The 18,681-nt window shown below is 33.2% G+C and overlaps 1 protein-coding gene across 5 annotated transcripts in view; it reads left to right on the forward strand.

Annotated features, from left to right (window-relative positions):
• EPHA7 (EPH receptor A7) overlaps positions 1–18,681 on the forward strand; it is a 164,159-nt gene that overhangs the window by 5,622 nt on the left and 139,856 nt on the right. For all 5 annotated transcript variants that reach the window (XM_060167703.1, XM_060167704.1, XM_060167705.1 and 2 more), the window contains exon 3: positions 2,715–3,384. In XM_060167703.1, the coding sequence (XP_060023686.1) occupies positions 2,715–3,384 (670 nt within the window). The remainder of the gene's footprint in view (positions 1–2,714; positions 3,385–18,681) is intronic.

Raw genomic sequence — 18,681 nt, forward strand, 5'->3', positions numbered from 1 at the left:
TATAAAAAGTGTAAGGACCTTTGCAAAGACAAGAATGAAAGTCTGAAAGGGATTTTTGAGTATAAGAACATCATAAAATCAATATGTCATAAGCTAGAAGTTAAAGAATACAAAATGTGAACAATGCAAATCTGTTTAAAGTATTTAGGTTTTTTATTAAATTAATATTTGAGAAACGCTTAAGATCATATTGCAGCTATCTGTATTGGTCATACAAAGCTATAAAAAATGACAAATATTTACAGATTAAATATAAAAAGTATGCTAAGTTTGAAGTATGAATGTCATACTTTTCTTGAAAGTGGAGTAGTTTCCATGAGTAAAATAATATACACTATAGGAAGACATTCGCAATAAAAAATGAAGCACCTTTCTTGCCAATGACAGATGTGGCCCATTTTACACCATCCATCAATTAAAACAAATAGAGATACAGCATGGTTTTTAATCTCTAACGGGAAGTAAACTGATATATTATTGTAATATTTCATCCATGTAATCCATAAAATGATAAATTATGACTGTCTATGTTATCTTGGACTGAAATGGACATTTTATCAGTCCAAAGTATCTTGAGTTAACCGTTAACCCTACATATCTTTAGGAATCAACAGATAATATTAGAAAATGATGACTGACAATATATTCCATATATGAAATGGATTGGCTTACATGTGGTTAAATATCTAACTGGAAATAAAATGTTAAGATATAAGTGTCTAGAAATAACTTTATAAGCATACTATAAAAGCATGCTAGACGAATTAAGACTTCTTTCCCAATGGTGTTGTTTGTAGAAATCACTGCGGTCTCTTAGAAAGTGAGATAATAAAACAAAAGTTACATTAAATGCATTTATTTCGTTTCACTCTTTGTTATTTATGCAACAGTTATCTTGAAATTTTCCCCGCAGGAGTAAATTTTTAATTAAACATTAAAATTAACTGAGTTTCATTGGTAGTAAAGTTGATTTTTCATACATTGAACAAAATAATATAATTGTTCTTGGAACTAGAAAAAGGAATTCTTGAGATATATTCCTTTCTCATAATTAGCCTTCGTTTCTTGTAACTAGGGAATTGTTCAAAAGAGCTCATTTATCCATGGAGCTTTTCATTTTTTGGTAGATGCTACTACTAGTTTTACTTATTTTAATAATTTCAACCTAATTAAGAGACTAAAATCTGCTTGTCCAAATGGATGAATTTGGTTATATTTGGCTAAGGGCCATTCAAGCAAATTATAAGCAGCTAACTGAAACAGGAAACTATGTACTCCATCAACTAGTCACAAACTCCAGTTGTGTTGAGTAAAAGCTGAACATGATAATTGGTTGTTTGCTGCATTTGAGGACCTTTGATGATATGTATAATAAAATTGTAGCAAATATATAATATGTCATCATAAGAAATTTCTGAATTACAGTATACTACTAATTTGTCTGTCTTGTTAGTTTTCTAAGAACTGCTTTTAAAGTTAGAAATTAATATTTCACAGAGCATTTAAGTAAATTGATTTTTCTGATCGAGTTTTACAAATAAAACTCATTACCACATGCTTATTAGTTTATTTTCCCATCTGCTTTTCTTGAAACGATAGTTTAAATATTTCATGCTATGTGACTTTGGATTAGAATACTAATATAATTTTATATTTGTCATTTCCTGTTTGGGAAATGAATATAAGTAGGTGACAATTTCACTATTAAGGTATCATAAATACAAACTTGGAAATTTTGTCATAATGGTAAGAAAGGACATAAACAACTGTTCTCTTAGGCTTTTAGGTGAAATGAATTTATTAACTAATGAGCAATATAGATAGATTATACAGGACTTAATCTTTAAATTGTTGCAAATTTGGCTAAGCTTATTGTTTTCCTTTTTTGTGAAAATATATGAGTTTGCTGTAGTGTACATTATATCAGCATATGAATGGACATTTTTAACCATCTGATATTTTTCCTGTCAGAAAGCTTATTACTGAAATATGATCCAGCATGCTGATTTGCCATGTACATTTAATTGTCTGTTGAAAGCAACTTATTTATAAAGATGTATCACACTTTTATAACTACTTATTTATAGTTATATGGCATTATGGATAGTATTGTATATAACACTGCAATAAATAAACAGCTCTGTAAAATGTTCCTCCCTTATATCTCATTTTGCAAAGATCGTAAAAGATTTCTCATTATGAATATCAACATGTTGTGGAATGCTTTTACATTTCAGAGTACTCTTGGCATTTTCTTCCCTGTGTTTTTAGGTACTCTCTAAGTTTAACATCAACACTTAAAATGTCAACGGAGTTATCAAGAATTCTGCCATGTATCTGTATGTATATGCATTAAATGGTAATTTAAGTAATTTTGTTATGTGCTTTAGTCTATAAAAATCCCAAGCTCAGTGGAGACATTGGCATAAGCAAACATTTAAAAAGCAACATTAATACACTTGCAAACAGATACTAAGCAAAATGAAAGATTTATTGTATGCATAAACAATACAAGCAACAAAAATGATGTTCTGACACCGGGATGAAGCTGAACTGAGACTCTGTTCTAAAGGTTGCAGTGTTCGTCAGGGTAGGAATTCACCTAGCTCTTTGAAAGATATGCATTTGTGCTACACTAAAGATTCCTCATGCACTTGCAAAAGCCAAATGTTATTTTTTGCTGAATGACTGATGACCTTTTCTAAATTTTACAGTGGGAAGAAATTAGTGGTTTGGATGAGAACTATACTCCGATCCGAACATACCAGGTGTGCCAGGTCATGGAGCCCAACCAAAACAACTGGCTGCGGACTAACTGGATTTCGAAAGGCAATGCACAAAGGATTTTTGTAGAATTGAAATTCACCCTGAGGGATTGTAACAGTCTTCCTGGAGTCCTGGGAACTTGCAAGGAAACCTTTAATTTGTACTATTATGAAACAGACTACGACACTGGCAGGAATATAAGAGAAAACCTCTATGTAAAAATAGACACCATTGCTGCAGATGAAAGTTTTACCCAAGGTGACCTTGGTGAAAGAAAGATGAAGCTTAACACTGAGGTGAGAGAGATTGGACCTTTGTCCAAAAAGGGATTCTATCTTGCCTTTCAGGATGTAGGGGCTTGCATAGCTTTGGTTTCGGTCAAAGTGTACTACAAGAAGTGCTGGTCCATTATTGAGAACTTAGCTGTCTTTCCAGATACAGTGACTGGTTCAGAATTTTCCTCTTTAGTCGAGGTCCGAGGGACATGTGTCAGCAGTGCAGAGGAAGAGGCGGAAAACTCCCCCAGGATGCACTGCAGTGCAGAAGGAGAATGGTTAGTGCCCATTGGAAAATGTATCTGCAAAGCAGGCTACCAGCAAAAAGGGGACACTTGTGAACGTAAGTAAAGTGTGCTATTAAAATTTCACTTTGCACTTTCTTCTATATCAGAGATTTTAAGTAATAATGACTATTAAGTAATAATGACTATTTGAACAAGTGAGTCTGCTGTGTACCAGCAGCCCAATTGAGTAGATCTTAAGTAAAGTCACTATTGAACTTATCAATGATTCCCCATAGTGATATCTGCACTAAGGATTCAGTAAATATTGCAATAAATATCGGCGATAATAATATTTGTTACTAAAATTTAATTGGCCCTATGCTTGACATAGAAGACAACAGTTGCACATTGGGCTACGAGCTTTAAGAGAGGAGATTGGGCAGAGTGAGGTGAGATTAATCAGGATTTAATGATGTGTGATTCCTCCTGTCTTGAAACCCATATCCTCTGGCCTTGTAGATAACAGGAAAAGGATGTTAAGGGGTCTGCTAACAAGAGTTCTACTAATAGGCAAGACACATGCAAATAGATTTACAAACTTATAGAATTATTTTTTATAAGTACTAAAATTTTGATTAAAAAATCATCAGATTTCCCTTGCTAACTTTCTGAGGTTGCTTCTGCCAAAGCCATATTTCTTTCCTGGACTAAATAATTAAAGGAGTATTTCTCTGATAAGTCATATTATAGGTAGACCACATTTTTGTGGAAGTGGGCCAAAGTAAGTTTTAGTTATCGGAATACATCAGCTGGATGTTTTCTGTTTGTTTTGAAACAATAATAACATATGAATTAGTGAACCTTTTCCTTTGTATAGTAAAACTGAATTTTCTCTTACATAGCTTTATGTGGTCATAATAATTGGCCAGTATTTTTCTATTTAAAAGTATGTCACAGGGACCTTCAAAATTAATAGATATTTTTCTGTTTGTGGATATCCTGAAAATATAATAAGGTTATATTACTTATAATATAATATAATAAGGTTATATTACTCATGTCTCTTATAACTTAGAAAACATAATATGTTCCCCAAAATAACTTTCATGTATTCTTTGTATCCCTAAGCCAGCTGCATAATTTTAATATTTGTACATCCTAGTTAATTTAGAGGGAATTGTAGCTAACAATGATAACTAAATGTTTTTGCTAATTTACTATATGCAGATACTCTTCTGAGTGCTTTACACATACGAGTTCATTTAATAGATAGATAACATTATCATCTCTATTTTACAGAAAAAAAAATGGGGCTGTCAAGGGTAAGTTGCTGATTGCAGCTACTTTAGTCAGTAGTATTTGTCCTAGCTTAGATTCAAGCTCAGGGTGTTCTGATTCCAGAGCCGGGACTTTTGCAACAGTATTGCCCTGGTTTCCATCAGAAAGCAAGGAGAATCCTGGCAAATATTATTCTGTTTCATTGCTGAACTTAAATGCCTTGGTCCTAGTAGTTTGTTATGTAAATCACATTACTTCCCCATAAAAGTCTCATTCTAGTAGAACATTTCAAGAAATAATTTAACAAATATTTAGATCTGTGTTGTCTAATAAGGTAGCCGGTGGCCACATGTGGCTCTGAGGTTCTAAAAAAGTGGCGATTCTAAATTGATATGTGCTGCACGTATGAATTACATACTGAATTTCAAAGGCTTAGTACAAAAAAAATGTGACAAACATCATTAGTAATTTTCTATGTTACTTAGATATTGAAAGAATCATACATTAGATATACTTGGTTAAATAAAATATTAAAATTATTTCAACTGTTTCTTTTTACTCTTTTTTGATGTGGCTACTAGAAATTTAAGAATTACATATGTGGCTCACATTATATTTCTACTGCACACATTATTTAGGTAGAGTAACTGAGCAAGTATATTTTTTCTGTCCTGGTTGAAGAGTTAAAATACTTCATGTGGATGGTTGCTAGCATATAAAATGCCTATGACCCAGCACTCAATTATCATTCCTGCCATAGCTGACATTGTAAAGTGAACTCTGAGCTAAACAAATAGAGATGCTATAGGTTCTGGTCCCATTGACCAGTTTAGCAGCCTCCTTTGACACTCCCTGTAGGAATCAGACCTGTCTACCCACTGTCCTCTTCTCCTTTCCTTCACTAGTAGCATTTCTTAACAAGTAGAACATCCTGCAGGTTCCACATGTGTGGAAATCAAAAACTGATGGAGATTTATCACTACTAATAGGCAGAATGCTATTCCACTTGGTAAGTATAGAAATATTCTTAATGAACTAATTAAGTCAATGAAAAGGAATGTTTTTATTGACTGGAAATGTTTTTATTGACAAGTACTTGAAAATGACAGTGGATTCAACAGTAACTATTATAAGAACATTTTAACAACACACTATTACACTTCAGCTGTGAAAGCAGCCAGTTTCAGCAGTATGGAGATTTTGATTGTGAAAGTGGAATTTTAGATGTTTGCACAATTAAAAACGGGACACATAAAATTGCATATAAAAGGCCTTATCCACAAGGCCTTTAGACAATTACATTTGTCTAAAAAGAAACTAGGAAATAATATTAAAAGTCCTGTTCTTTTAAGGTTTAAAAAAGTTTAAAGCAAGTTATAGTCTCTTTTCTTTCATTTTGTGGATTTAACTCCATTGATTTCTACATTTACTTGTTAAGAAAAACAAACAGGAACTGTTTGAGTTCTACACTTCCTAAGTATAGAATTTAGTAAGAAAAGCAGTCTTTAACTGCAGTAAAGAGATATATTTACCATGACGACTCCAATTTCTTCCAAATGAACAAAATCATCTCATTAAATATGGTACTATTAAGATTATTCACATTCATTTATTTTGGTTTCGAGAATTGGAACCACATTTGAGTACCAAAATTATTGTCGCCTGCAAACTGCACCAAGGTGCTTAAAAATGAAGTAAAATTAGTTCACTGTCATCTACTTTAATCTGCATTGGAATAGGTAGAATTAGGTATTAACAGTGAGAGTTCATTAAAAATATGTGATTAAAGGACTCAAGATGCCTCCTTATGGTTCAGCCGAAAAAGGATGTGTGCACTAATTCAGGTAAATTGTCTATCGTGTAACGTTCTTAATTTTTAACCTTAGTGATGTTGACAAAGGAATTAAATACCTTATGCTTAACTGTGGCACTATGTTCATTTGCAAAAACACTTCCCTCCTGGGCATAATTCCAACGCATTGCTGTGAGAGTACTTGCCTCTGGAATGAGTTCAGGCCTGCCTTTATAAGTATTTCTCCTGTTTCCTTTCAGTGATCCTGTTAAGAGTTTGAAAATAAACTCCAGTCCCATATAGAGGAAAACTAAAGTGTTTGGGAGAGGATGTTAGTGAGCTCCTAGCCAAATGATGGTGGTTAGCCACTTAATGGCAAGTTTATCTGGGCACTTTCTAGAATGGCAGCCCATTGTGATGTGTTAAAGTATAGTTTGAAATATGAACAACTGTGAAAACTGAACACAGTTTTGATCAGTTGATGGAAAAGCTTTTACTTCTTTGTGATTTTGGAAAAAATAACTCAATTTTGAAAACCACATGTTTGTCAAATCTAATATATAGAGAACTTCTGTCTAATTTTTTAATATAGTGATTTTAAGAAAACATCTCTTGGGCTTCCCTGGTGGCACAATGGTTGAGAGTCCGCCTGCCAATGCAGGGGACACGGGTTCGTGCCCCGGTCCGGGAAGATCCCACATGCTGCGTAGCAACTAAGCCCGTGAGCCCATGCTCCCACATGCTGCGGAGCAACTAAGCCCGTGAGCCATGGCCGCTGGGCCTGCGCATCCGGAGCCTGTACTCCGCAACGGGAGAGGCCGCAACAGTGAGAGGCCCGCGTACCGCAAAAAAAAAAAAAAAAAGAAAACATCTCTTTACAGTCATTTAAAAATATAATTACAGATAGCATGCTTCGATTGTCAAACAGTCCTTCTGAAAATATTTAGCATATCAGTTACATCACAACTTCTATGCACAGTAACCAATATATTTAGATAAAAAGTGTAGTCATTTTAAAAAAATGAGAGCAGATTTTAGTTTACATATATAAATATTTTTAGACTAATAAATCGTATTCTGAAATATAATTTGAAATTTTTGGAACTTTTGTACAATTTTATTCCATTTTAAAAGTAGAATAGTATTTCTCAAAAGTGGAACTCGGTATTATAACTTGGATTTGTATAAGTGGTTCGTAGTTTACACTGAAAAATTATGTTCATTTTTTCTCATTTAATCCTTACCACACCGCTATGAGGTAGAAAGTATTATTTTTTCTTTCTTTCAATTTAGGAAGGAACTGAAGCTCAGGGATATTAATAAGTAACAAAATTGGATGAGAATCCAGGATCCTGTTTATCAGTTCAAGTCTTTTTCCCCACTGCACCACACTGCTCCCTAAAATTTGTCCTGAACTTCAACCAGTGGATTTTAGGTACTGAAGAACTGATGAAACCTTATTCTAAGTAGTGTGACCATAAGTCTAGTTTGCTGGGGATAATTGTTTTACTTATTACACTGTGTCTTTTTGCTTTCAAAAGTGTTCTGATTTGGATGATAGAATATATGGTCAACCTAATTGTAAAAAGTCCAAGGATGTAATGCAGTTTACATGCACATACATCAGAACATAGAGATGTGAGCTGCTTACATTATTTATATTGCTTAATTTTAATTTTCTGGGTTAAAGATTTAGTAATTTTTTTGATGATTTCATGTAAAGGGGGACTCAAATAATCATAGATTTCTAGTTTTTATTTTAAGGAATTTCCCTAATAGTTTCTTCTTAATATTTTCTATTATCAAGTTAGCAGATATATCATTAATAGTGTAAAACTTAGACATATAACATGTTATATGTTACTTCAATAATTAAAACATTCAACTTAATAGCATTAATAATATTGAAATCTGTGTGTGTTGATTAGATTTTTGAAAACCATGTGTTTTTTTCACAGAAAAGGAGCATGTAATTTGTACCATTACTTTTCATGATAACAAATGAGTTTTTGTGATATATAGTATTTATAATCAAATATATACAGAAATGTAAGGTACACTATAGGGTTAATAGCTCAGATGCTGGAGTCACAGAGTTTTTAAATTCTGGCTCAACAACATACCAGGTGCATAAACTAGGACAATCTCTCTAAGCCTTAGTTTCCTTAAGTATAAAATGGGGCTAATAAAAATAGTACCTCCCTCAGATAGAGTTCTTGTCAGAAGTGAATGAAATAATGCATGTAGAAACCCTAAGAATAGTATCTGGGACATAGCAAATAATCAATGAATGCTTGCTATTATCTTAGTATTAATAATGCAACAAGGAGTTGGCTAAGTAAAGAAATTTCATGGCAGTGAGTGAATGAACATAGATCTCAAAGGCCACAGATAGTTAAATATCCTTTAAGTCAGTAATTTCATCCCTGGTAATTTGCCAGGGAAGATATTTCAGTGAAAGAGAAGAACAACCTTTTTTCCCCTCCAGCAATGTATATAATTTGAAATATTGAAAATAACCTAAATATCCAAAGTTAAGTGCGTCATCTTGATTGAACTTAGTCCTTAAAGTATCAACAATGTGATATAGGAATTTTAAAACATCTTATTAATAATTTTGAATGAAAAATAAAGAATAAAGTGTATACACTGATATTTAGAATTAAGCAAAGTATGCATAGGGAAAAGAATAGATGGAAACATAAATATCGTCACAATGAATGTGTCAGAATGGTGAAATAGTGGGTGATCTTCTTTCTCTGTGTTTTTAAACTTTCTTGAGCATTAACCTTTTTTAGCAATATACTTATAAGTTTTATGTAACCTGGTAGCTCATACAAAGACAACTTGAACTGTATCTCCAAAATATGGGTTTTTAAATTAAGTTAGCATCTGTATAAAATACAGGGCTCAGGCAATAGAACAGTAGTACATGGCAGGTATAGTTTAAATGATTTAAAAGTGGGGAGAGTCAAGGCATTCAACAAAAACAGGTCATAGATTTTGTTTGTTTTTAAATTATTCATACATGGCAAGAGCTGTTTTAAGTGTTTCACATGTGTTAATTCATTTAGTCTTACAGAGAGGTAAGCACAGTTATTACCCAGTTTAAAGGAGAAAAACATACTTAAAAGTATGTAAAACATAAAAGTGTTACATTTTACATATTAAATCATATTTACATAAATGATATGTACACACATTTTTATGTAAGAAAACTAAAGCACAGAAAGGGATGGCTTAAGTACCCACAATCACCAAGAGCATAGAGTGGCCGACTGCTGTTTAATCAAGGCAGTCTGGCTCCAGAATCCCTGCCCGTAACCAATACAGTGGACCATCTTTATAGATGAGCATATATCTATCACAAGGAATTTTTAAAAAATAAAGTTTCTTTCAGGATGTCTTCATGGTGATACAAATCTGAGCACTTTCTTTCATTTATAATAATTTCAAAATACTTATATCTCTGTCTTTCCCAACATTCTAAATATTTCATCTGCTTTGCCATTTTCTTTTCTATTCCGGTTCTTCCGCCCCCTTTCATGGGGCGGTCAGAATGCACTTTGTAAAACACAACATAGACCCTGTTACTGTATTATTCAGAAAGCATCAGGTTCCTGATGACCAATAAAAATTCTCTGTTTCTTAGGGTGGCATTTAAATACCTCCTACTTGACCCTAGTATTCTTTTCTAACTTTGAGTTGCGTAATTTATCATCCTTGAGAGCCCTGTTCCCTCTGCTTGGTACTGATTGGTCTCTTGTTCTACCTGAAGCACATCCATAGATGTTTTTATGATGCCCTATCACTTAACCTTTGGTCCCAAATAAACAGAAAAACAAATAAACCATCATGACAAATAAACCATCATAAACCATCACAATTACCTATTGTATTTTAATCTCTCACATCCCCAATTGCTTCAGTGACCTCTCTTCCAAATTCTGATGGTAGATACTGGCTGTACCGTTCTCCTAGTTTTTCCCTTGCCTTACCACCTTCTACCAGCAATGCCACCTACCCTATCTCAGGCTGTTGAAATTTTGCCTTTCCTTACATTTCAAATTAAATGGTACTTATACCTTGTTAAAAGATCTCTGTGGGTTCTTAAAAATACTTTGCCCTTTCTCTCTGGGGATCTTCATATGCAATCTGATTTTTATCAATGTTTGTAATTTCCTTTTACAGCTTCTAAAGCTTCTTAACAACCAAAACTTACTTATAGTATTCTACCTACCTACCATGGTACCTAGCACAGTTGCTTGCACCACCCAAGTCTTCCAAATAAATGTTTATCAAATTTCTTAAAGACTTTGAGAAATTTGGTTATACACTACCCACTCCCAAGGCAAATATTTTCTTATTTCAAATTCATATCACTAGTTAATTCCTTGTTGTGTAAGTCCAGTCTCTGTGATTAGTCTTAAACTTTGTAAGAGAACCCTATATTGTATTTCATTTTGCTCATAGCATATAGCAAGTTGATATGCTAAGAATTAGCAAACATGAACAGGAGTCTGCTCCAGATATGAGGAATTTATTTCTATGAGAATAATGTAAATATTTATATTTATTCATTATCATATTCCCATTTTCTATTTGTCCATTGTCTTTATGTGTCTTTCCTTTTAACTACTCCATCTGCCTCTTTTAATGAACAGAAAGCCATTTCCCCCTTTACTAATGTAATATTTATGTCTTGAGAAAGAGAGTTGCAAGAGCCTGATACATTTTCTAAAATAAGGTATTAAAGCTTATTTATCTTATATGGGAAAGTAGCTTTTGTTTTAAGAGTATATTGGTCTTCTTCCAAATTATATATTGTAAATATTATCTTGGTTTGCAAAAAAAAAAAACGAAAAATAAGAGAAAGAAACAAAACTGAGAAATCAGTCCCTAAACTAACATTACACTCTACTCTATAAATTGGAAATTATGTAAATTCAGTATCACATTCAAATATATTTCTGCTGTTTCAGTTATAACTACATTACATTGCAATTTTTATACTCTTCTTTAAATTATTCACTTCAGAAGCTTATAATACTTGTTTTTTTAAGACTTTGTGAATAGGTAATGTGCATAGATTTGGAACAAATGCCATCGCTGTGTGCTGCAGTCTCAAATACCTTTTTCCAGGAACAGCTACTGTTAATCAGTTTCTTCTGTCCTTTGCGAGATATTTGCTCATAATTCCTTAAAAAATATGGAGAGCTTCCCTGGTGGCGCAGTGATTGAGAGTCCGCCTGCCGATGCAGGGGACATGGGTTCGTGCCCCGGTCCAGGAAGATCCCACATGCCCTGGAGCGGCGGGGCCCGTGAGCCATGGCCGCTGAGCCTGCGCATCCGGAGCCTGTGCTCCGCAGCGGGAGAGGCCACAACAGTGAGAGGCCCGCGTACCGCAAAAAAAAAAAAAAAAATCATAGCAAAATTTCCTTCTAGAACATTGTAGACTTCATTTAAAAATATACTGCTTTTTACTCATCTTCAATCAACATTGTATGTACCCATAGTACATTGAACATGATACCTATTCAAAAAATAAAGGACAGAAAGAAGGAAGACCTGATGAAAGTTAGGAAAAATGAGGAAAGAAGGAAGGCAATATGAAATTAATATGTGCAATTTAACTTCCTATGATTTAGAAACTCAGTACATGACTTCAGAACATTTCTAATTATCCTAACTTTGGCAAGTATATGGTCACCCTTTTATATTTCTAGTGGAAGTTTAAATTGGCATCAGTTTCTAGAAGATAATGTTAAAATATAAATCAGTGATACCTTAAAATGTTGCAATTCATTTGATTTTTGTTTTTATTGAGCTTCAAGCCATTTTCTCTAAGGTAATTATCACTAATCTACAAAAGCTTTTATTTATGATAATAGTGTGTATAATGTAGTTATTTTGTGCAAATAATGTTATTATTTTAATGGGAGAAATTTAACCCAGCTGTGTATTTGATATTTTTCTCTATGGGCATAAAAATCTGATGCAAGAATCAGAGAGGAAAATTTCTGACAATCCTTTTATTCTAATTTTCCTCACATTTAAGTTAATTCAGGTTATCTCATCCTATGCAAATTATCACAAAAATTTACTTTTATGGAAGCATGTCTTCATTAGGTTATCCACATAGTATTAATTTGTGTTCATTCCTATAGTATTAATACATGGGAAGTAGAAGGGCACATACACACATAAAACAAAAACAACTCAGCATTGAGTTTAGGTCAAATTAATGAGCTAAAGACATTCTTTTTTGTTTTCTACCTATAATATCAACTTCATTAAAAAGTTATAATCTGTGTATACACATCAAATATTAATCCCTAATAATAGCATTTCACAGGAACCCAGAATAATACATACATCAGTTGAAATAAATGTACATTATTTTTCTCGAATTTTGTGGTCTTATAAAGAAGTATGGAAGGTTTATTATTTAGTGTATTTTGTTTAGTCTGGGGTCAATGAATGACATAGAAAAGAGGGGAAAATACATTCTGGGGCATAGTAGTTTGAAAAAATTTTAACAGTTTAGGTATTGTGGATTTTGAATTTTTTAGTTTGGTTCTTTCATTTAAATTATTTACTGTTGATAATTATGTTATCTCTTGCTTCCAATATATTAGAAAATTAGGAGGCTTTGAAAGGCCACATACTGTGGTTTATTTTTTGTTTCATGTGCCACCCGGTTAGCATCTAGTTTAGCCCCTCACCTACGGTGGTATCAGCCTCAGACCTGCACTGAAGCTATTAACACTGAATACAGAAACCTAGATCCGGGGAAGGGAAGGGAGTACTGTGATGCTTTTATTAATAAAATATAATATTGATCACATATAATTATTAGCTAGATATCTTGTATTTGTCATTTAGTAAAGTTGATTAACAATCTGTTATGTTAATATTACCTATTGTACTTTTTAAGAAGATCATTCTTTCTAAAAGAGAGAGATCAAGGGTGGGAGCAGAAAGATGTAGAATATATCTAAAGAATCACTAGATATAATAAAAGTTTATTCTGATAAAAATAAATTGAAAAATAAATTGATTATTAGTATACTAATCTATGTTTTCCAATGATACATATGTTCTATGTTTATTTTAATAGTAGTTTATTATTTTAGCTAAACCAGCTCCCATATAGGCAATGACACTTAATGGCATTAACTTACCTATGACATTAATTAATGACATTAATTTAAACTAGTAGATAGGATAAATAAGTAAACTTGATGATTTCAAAAAGTGTTTCTTTATATCTTCTATTTTTAAAACTTGAAATAATTATACCACATAGTGTTCCTATGTTAGTTGACATTTTCCAGTAAAGTAGTTTTATCCTTGAAAAGAGATGTGAGATATGTATCTTACCCACTCAAATGTATAAATTCATTATAACATAAATGTTCTGTGGACATTCTTATACTCCTTGAGGGTATAATCTCTTCCTAGACAATTGGAATCATAAATTCTTGAAGGTTGAGTGTACCTTAAATTTTGTTGAAGATAAATTAGAAGGTCTTTGGGGGCTTGTAATAAATGGGACAACTAAGGACCTCATTTATAGTTCTAACAGTTTATTTATGACAGATTCCAAAGTACAATCAGAACTTAACTGTTTCCTGTTTTCTTTCCACTTCAACATCACACACACACACAATACATATACATATACACACATGTATGTATATACACATATGCACACATACAGATATAAGTACACACAAAGACACACTGCCCACCTCTACTCCCACCAAAAAGAAAACATGCAAGTGAACACAATGGAACAAAAAATTAAGTTTATTGTTCTCCTTGATCCATTTTTAGATTGCTAAATTGCTGTGCACTAATCTCTTAATATGTAAGTGCAGAATAGTTAAGGTTTTTTTTCCTCTGTGGAAATCTCAGGTGACAATTATAAAGAGGCTGAATACTCATACAGGATATTCTTGGATTATTGCATATTTTAAAAAGAAAAAACAAGACAAAATAAAGCTCAGTAATGTCTTTAAATTTTGCTTCACAAAGCAAACAATTTATAAACAGATTTTTGCTTCCTTATTTTCAAGTAGATTGTTTATATTTCCTTATTATAAGGGAAGATAAATTTCACTTTTTTTTTTACTTACTTTAAATTCTTGTAGTATTTTACCAAATCCTAAGAAGGTAAATTTTTGCAATTAGCGTGTTTTGGATATTGTGACTTTTATAGGTAAATGTGTTTTAAAATGAGAACAGCGAACACCTCTTACATTATCAGAAACCTAGGATTTGGGAGGGAGCAGAAACTCCGCTGTTTAACTTTGCAGTTTCAGTCTAGATCTCCCTCTGAGAAACCTACAGACTTCAGCTTTTCAGTCTTTTCAAGGACAGAGGGACAGTCAGACTTCAGTAAAATCTGTTTCTCAAACTGACCTCTTAAATTAACACATGCTAAGCTTAGACATTCAGCTGTGATCTGAAACTGGGAGAACGTGTGGCTCAGTATTTTAGTTTGCAAGAAAAACCTGATCAGAACTTTTAAAAAAATTGCTCTTTGGGCCATGCTTCTTGCTGTGTCTAATGTTTATTCTGCACAAACATTATGTACTTGAGCACTGTGTTTTTCAAGGTTGAACATAATGGTTTGATCATTTTACCCCTTTGTATGTCTTTCCAATATGATGACATTGCTACTCACTTCAAATTCAGACAGCCGTCTCATTGATTTTCAAGATTATTCACCAGGCCATCACTGTACGTGTAGTCATCCTTCTTTCTAATATACTTCATTCATCCTTCAACATGGTAAAGTGGATGTTCTTTCCCATCCCAGCTCCCTCTGGTTTCTCCTTTTTTTTCCCCCCTGCATCATTTCCTATAGTGGTATAGACTTGGCAATAGCTTTTCATTTACCTTTCAGAAAATTCTACAGTATTCCCAAGTTTAAAACTCTTTCGAACATACTTTCCCATCTATTAAGTGGACTAAAATAGTGAAAGTACATTTTCCTTCCCTACTCTGTCTTTATTGATGAAATATAATATCGCTGGCAACGTTTTGCCCTTTTGCCTTTCTGACATGTCAGTAATTCTATATAACTCAGTATTATGCATATTAATAGGCAGTTAATAAAAAGTTTGAACCTTATTAATAACACTTTACTTGTTTTCATTGCCAAGTTTTGGTCTAATGATGGTATATCTTTCTGTTTTGAACTATTATCCATCCTTTCACATTGCCAGTAGAATTCTTCTTTTTTTAATATATTTATTTATTTTATTTTATTTTTTGGCTGTGTCAGGTCTTAGTTGCAGCACACGGGATCTTCGTTGTGGCATGCAGGATCTTTCACTGTGGTGTGTGGGCTTCTCTCTAGTTGCGGCGCGTGGGCTCTGTAGTTGCGGCGTGAGGGCTTAGTTGCGCTGTGGCATGTGAGATCTTCCCAGACCAGGGATCAAACCCGTGTCCCCTGCATTGGAAGGTGGCTTCTTAACCACTGGACAACCAGGGAAGTCCCGCTGGTAGAATTCTTAATTAGGTGTAACAGGAAATCTAGTTTTTACCTCTTCTGTCATTGATGATGTTAATTATTTGCAAAAAATATAAAATTAAGCTTGTACTATTGACCAGAGAAGGAGTTTCATAATGGAAAGGTAAAGTGGTAAATTAAAAATTAAAACCACAAATCATAATATATGGCAAAACGTTCACAATTTGTATCCTAACTTGTTAAGAACATAAACCACACTTTGATCAATGTTGAAGGTTATAGCCCCTCTTGTAATATTTAGACTGTGAGTATCTAATTCTACAATTACCACTGACAGTACCAAAAAGGAACTCAGTCAAGATGTGTATATGAATGCCTAATCACTTAAAAGTTCTCAATCCTTATTTTTTCCAAAAAGCTGTAACAGTTTCTGTTATGATATGTTTAAATCTGAGAGAGAGAGATGGAGACTTAACAACAGAATGTGTAGTAATAATTTAAATAGTTTTTCCTGCCAGGAAGGCAGATTAAGGGTGAATAACAAAAGAGGAGCAAGGTTAGGATACTGACACAACTTCTTCTGATCTTTGGTTTTTTAAGGATTTTCTGTCCTATAATACTCTATTGTGGAGACAACAAACTACGTGTTAGGTCTGTAAAAGACAGCATAAATATTCAGGAGCCTGTGAATACAGCTCATTTAAGCTCATATGATACAAGCTGAGACAGGGTTGATTTGTCGAAAAGCAAAACAGTAATGTATACCACAGATCACATTTAGCACATCTTTTATTGCAGCCACTTTTTTTTTTTTAACCAATTCCTAATATATGAGATGCAAAAACCAAGTCTGCTTTTGCATATAGGCTAATCTACACTGAAAACAGTATACATTTTATTCACATAAATCGAAAGGGCATGGTTATTTATTATTCATTAATGTCAACAGATAACTGACTATCACTTGCTGTCAGAGTGGAGTCTGATAGAATGCTGACATTGATTGATGGACATGGTCCTGAGAATCTGCATAGACAGACTGTTTAAGTCAGTTCAACATAAAACCCAGACTGGGCATGAGGAATCCTGTTAGTATTTTTATTTATTTTTTAAAAAGACATTGCCTAGTATCCAGAGCTCATTTGATTTTTAAAATTAATTTTAGATCTTTAGCACCATCATTATAAAATAAGAGTAATAACTGATTTGATTTTAAAAATAATTCAGGTTCCTGGTGCTTCTGGCTCACATCTTGGAGGAATAATTTTGATTTTGTTCAGTCTGTCTTATAGAAAGAGAAATTAATAAATAAAAATTGATAGTTGCTTTGCATATGCATACCTGAAATTACTGGAATTTGGGGGAGGAGATACTATTTACTTAAGACAATAAAAGTTTAGAGTCATCGATGTACCATGTATATGATATTAAAAATAAAAGGGAATTGTGTTCTTGAATTTCCCCTTGAATACCTGTCAGCTTATACATTTTAAAAGCGATTCCTGGGCTTCCCTGGTGGCGCAGTGGTTGAGAGTCCGCCTGCCGATGCAGGGGACACGAGTTCGTGCCCCAGTCTGGGAAGATCCCACATGCCGCGGAGCGGCTGGGCCCGTGAGCCATGGCCGCTGGGCCTGCGCGTCCGGAGCCTGTGCTCCGCAATGGGAGAGGCCACAGCAGTGAGAGAGAGGCCTGTGTACCACAAAAAAAAAAAAAAAAAAAAGCGATTCCTCACCCTAATAGGTATACTTCCTATAGTGATAGTTGTTAATATATTTAGAACAAAATGTTTGGCTGCAGAGATTTTAATTGATGGTTATTTTTAAGTATATTTTCTCAACTTGAGTGAAAGCACTAACACTAAAAAATAATATGCAGAATTAATAGTTTTTATTTCAAAGTATGGGAAAATGATCATATTATATTTTGTCTGCAATTTCACAGAAGGGTTAACTTGAGTTTGAATTGGTACATCCTTATCTTCATTGTTGTGAAATTTTCTTTTATTCTAAGTTTTCTCTTTTAGTACTGAGATTGGTATATTTTATATATACATATATTTATTAGCTAACTGTACAATTCCAGATATGCAAATATGTTAAATTATATTTTGCATGGAATAATGTTGACAGATATGTATAATAATATTTTAGAGCCTCTGAGTCATAAATCCATACATACTCAAAACAGTTATTTTTCATAAAATGTGTTGCATGTAAATCTGCTTGTAAGAACTTTTCATCATTTATCATATATGTTTTGAACATTTGAATTTGAGGTAAGGTAATTTATTTCAAATTATTCAAATATCAATAACAAATCTCCAACATATTAAAATAGCTCACAGGCAGGATCTCAAAGAAACATGCAATTTATTACATCGTATAGCATCTTCGTTAGGTATCAAATATTTTAATGTGTTTTTTAGTCAGGGAAGGACATATTTCACAGTGTCAACCACTGGTAGAAGGCAAAATAGAGTTCTGAAAATTATGTAGAATATTTTCAGGTACATTTGTTCTAAAATATGGTTGTCAATAACTGCTTTTATATAAAATGACTGGGAAGCCCTTTTTTCCTACCCACTGAATAGTTCTGTGTAACATATATTACATACTAGTTAGTCATCAAAATGACAGAAGATTTTGATTTTCCATTTAGAAGTATACTATGAGATTATCTAAGGGTTAATTTCTTCAGACAAACGCCGTATCACTTACATTAAAATAACTTTGGGAAACAGAGATAAATAGTTCAGCACTTTCTGTGCTGACATGAAGTTTGCCTGTCTGACTGCATCCTTTCCAATAGACAGCAGAGATGCAATTACAAAAAAAGACATCTGTGCCAAGGTTTAGCTAG

This window comes from Lagenorhynchus albirostris, chromosome 12 (assembly GCF_949774975.1).
Source record: "Lagenorhynchus albirostris chromosome 12, mLagAlb1.1, whole genome shotgun sequence".
NCBI lineage: Eukaryota > Metazoa > Chordata > Mammalia > Artiodactyla > Delphinidae > Lagenorhynchus > Lagenorhynchus albirostris.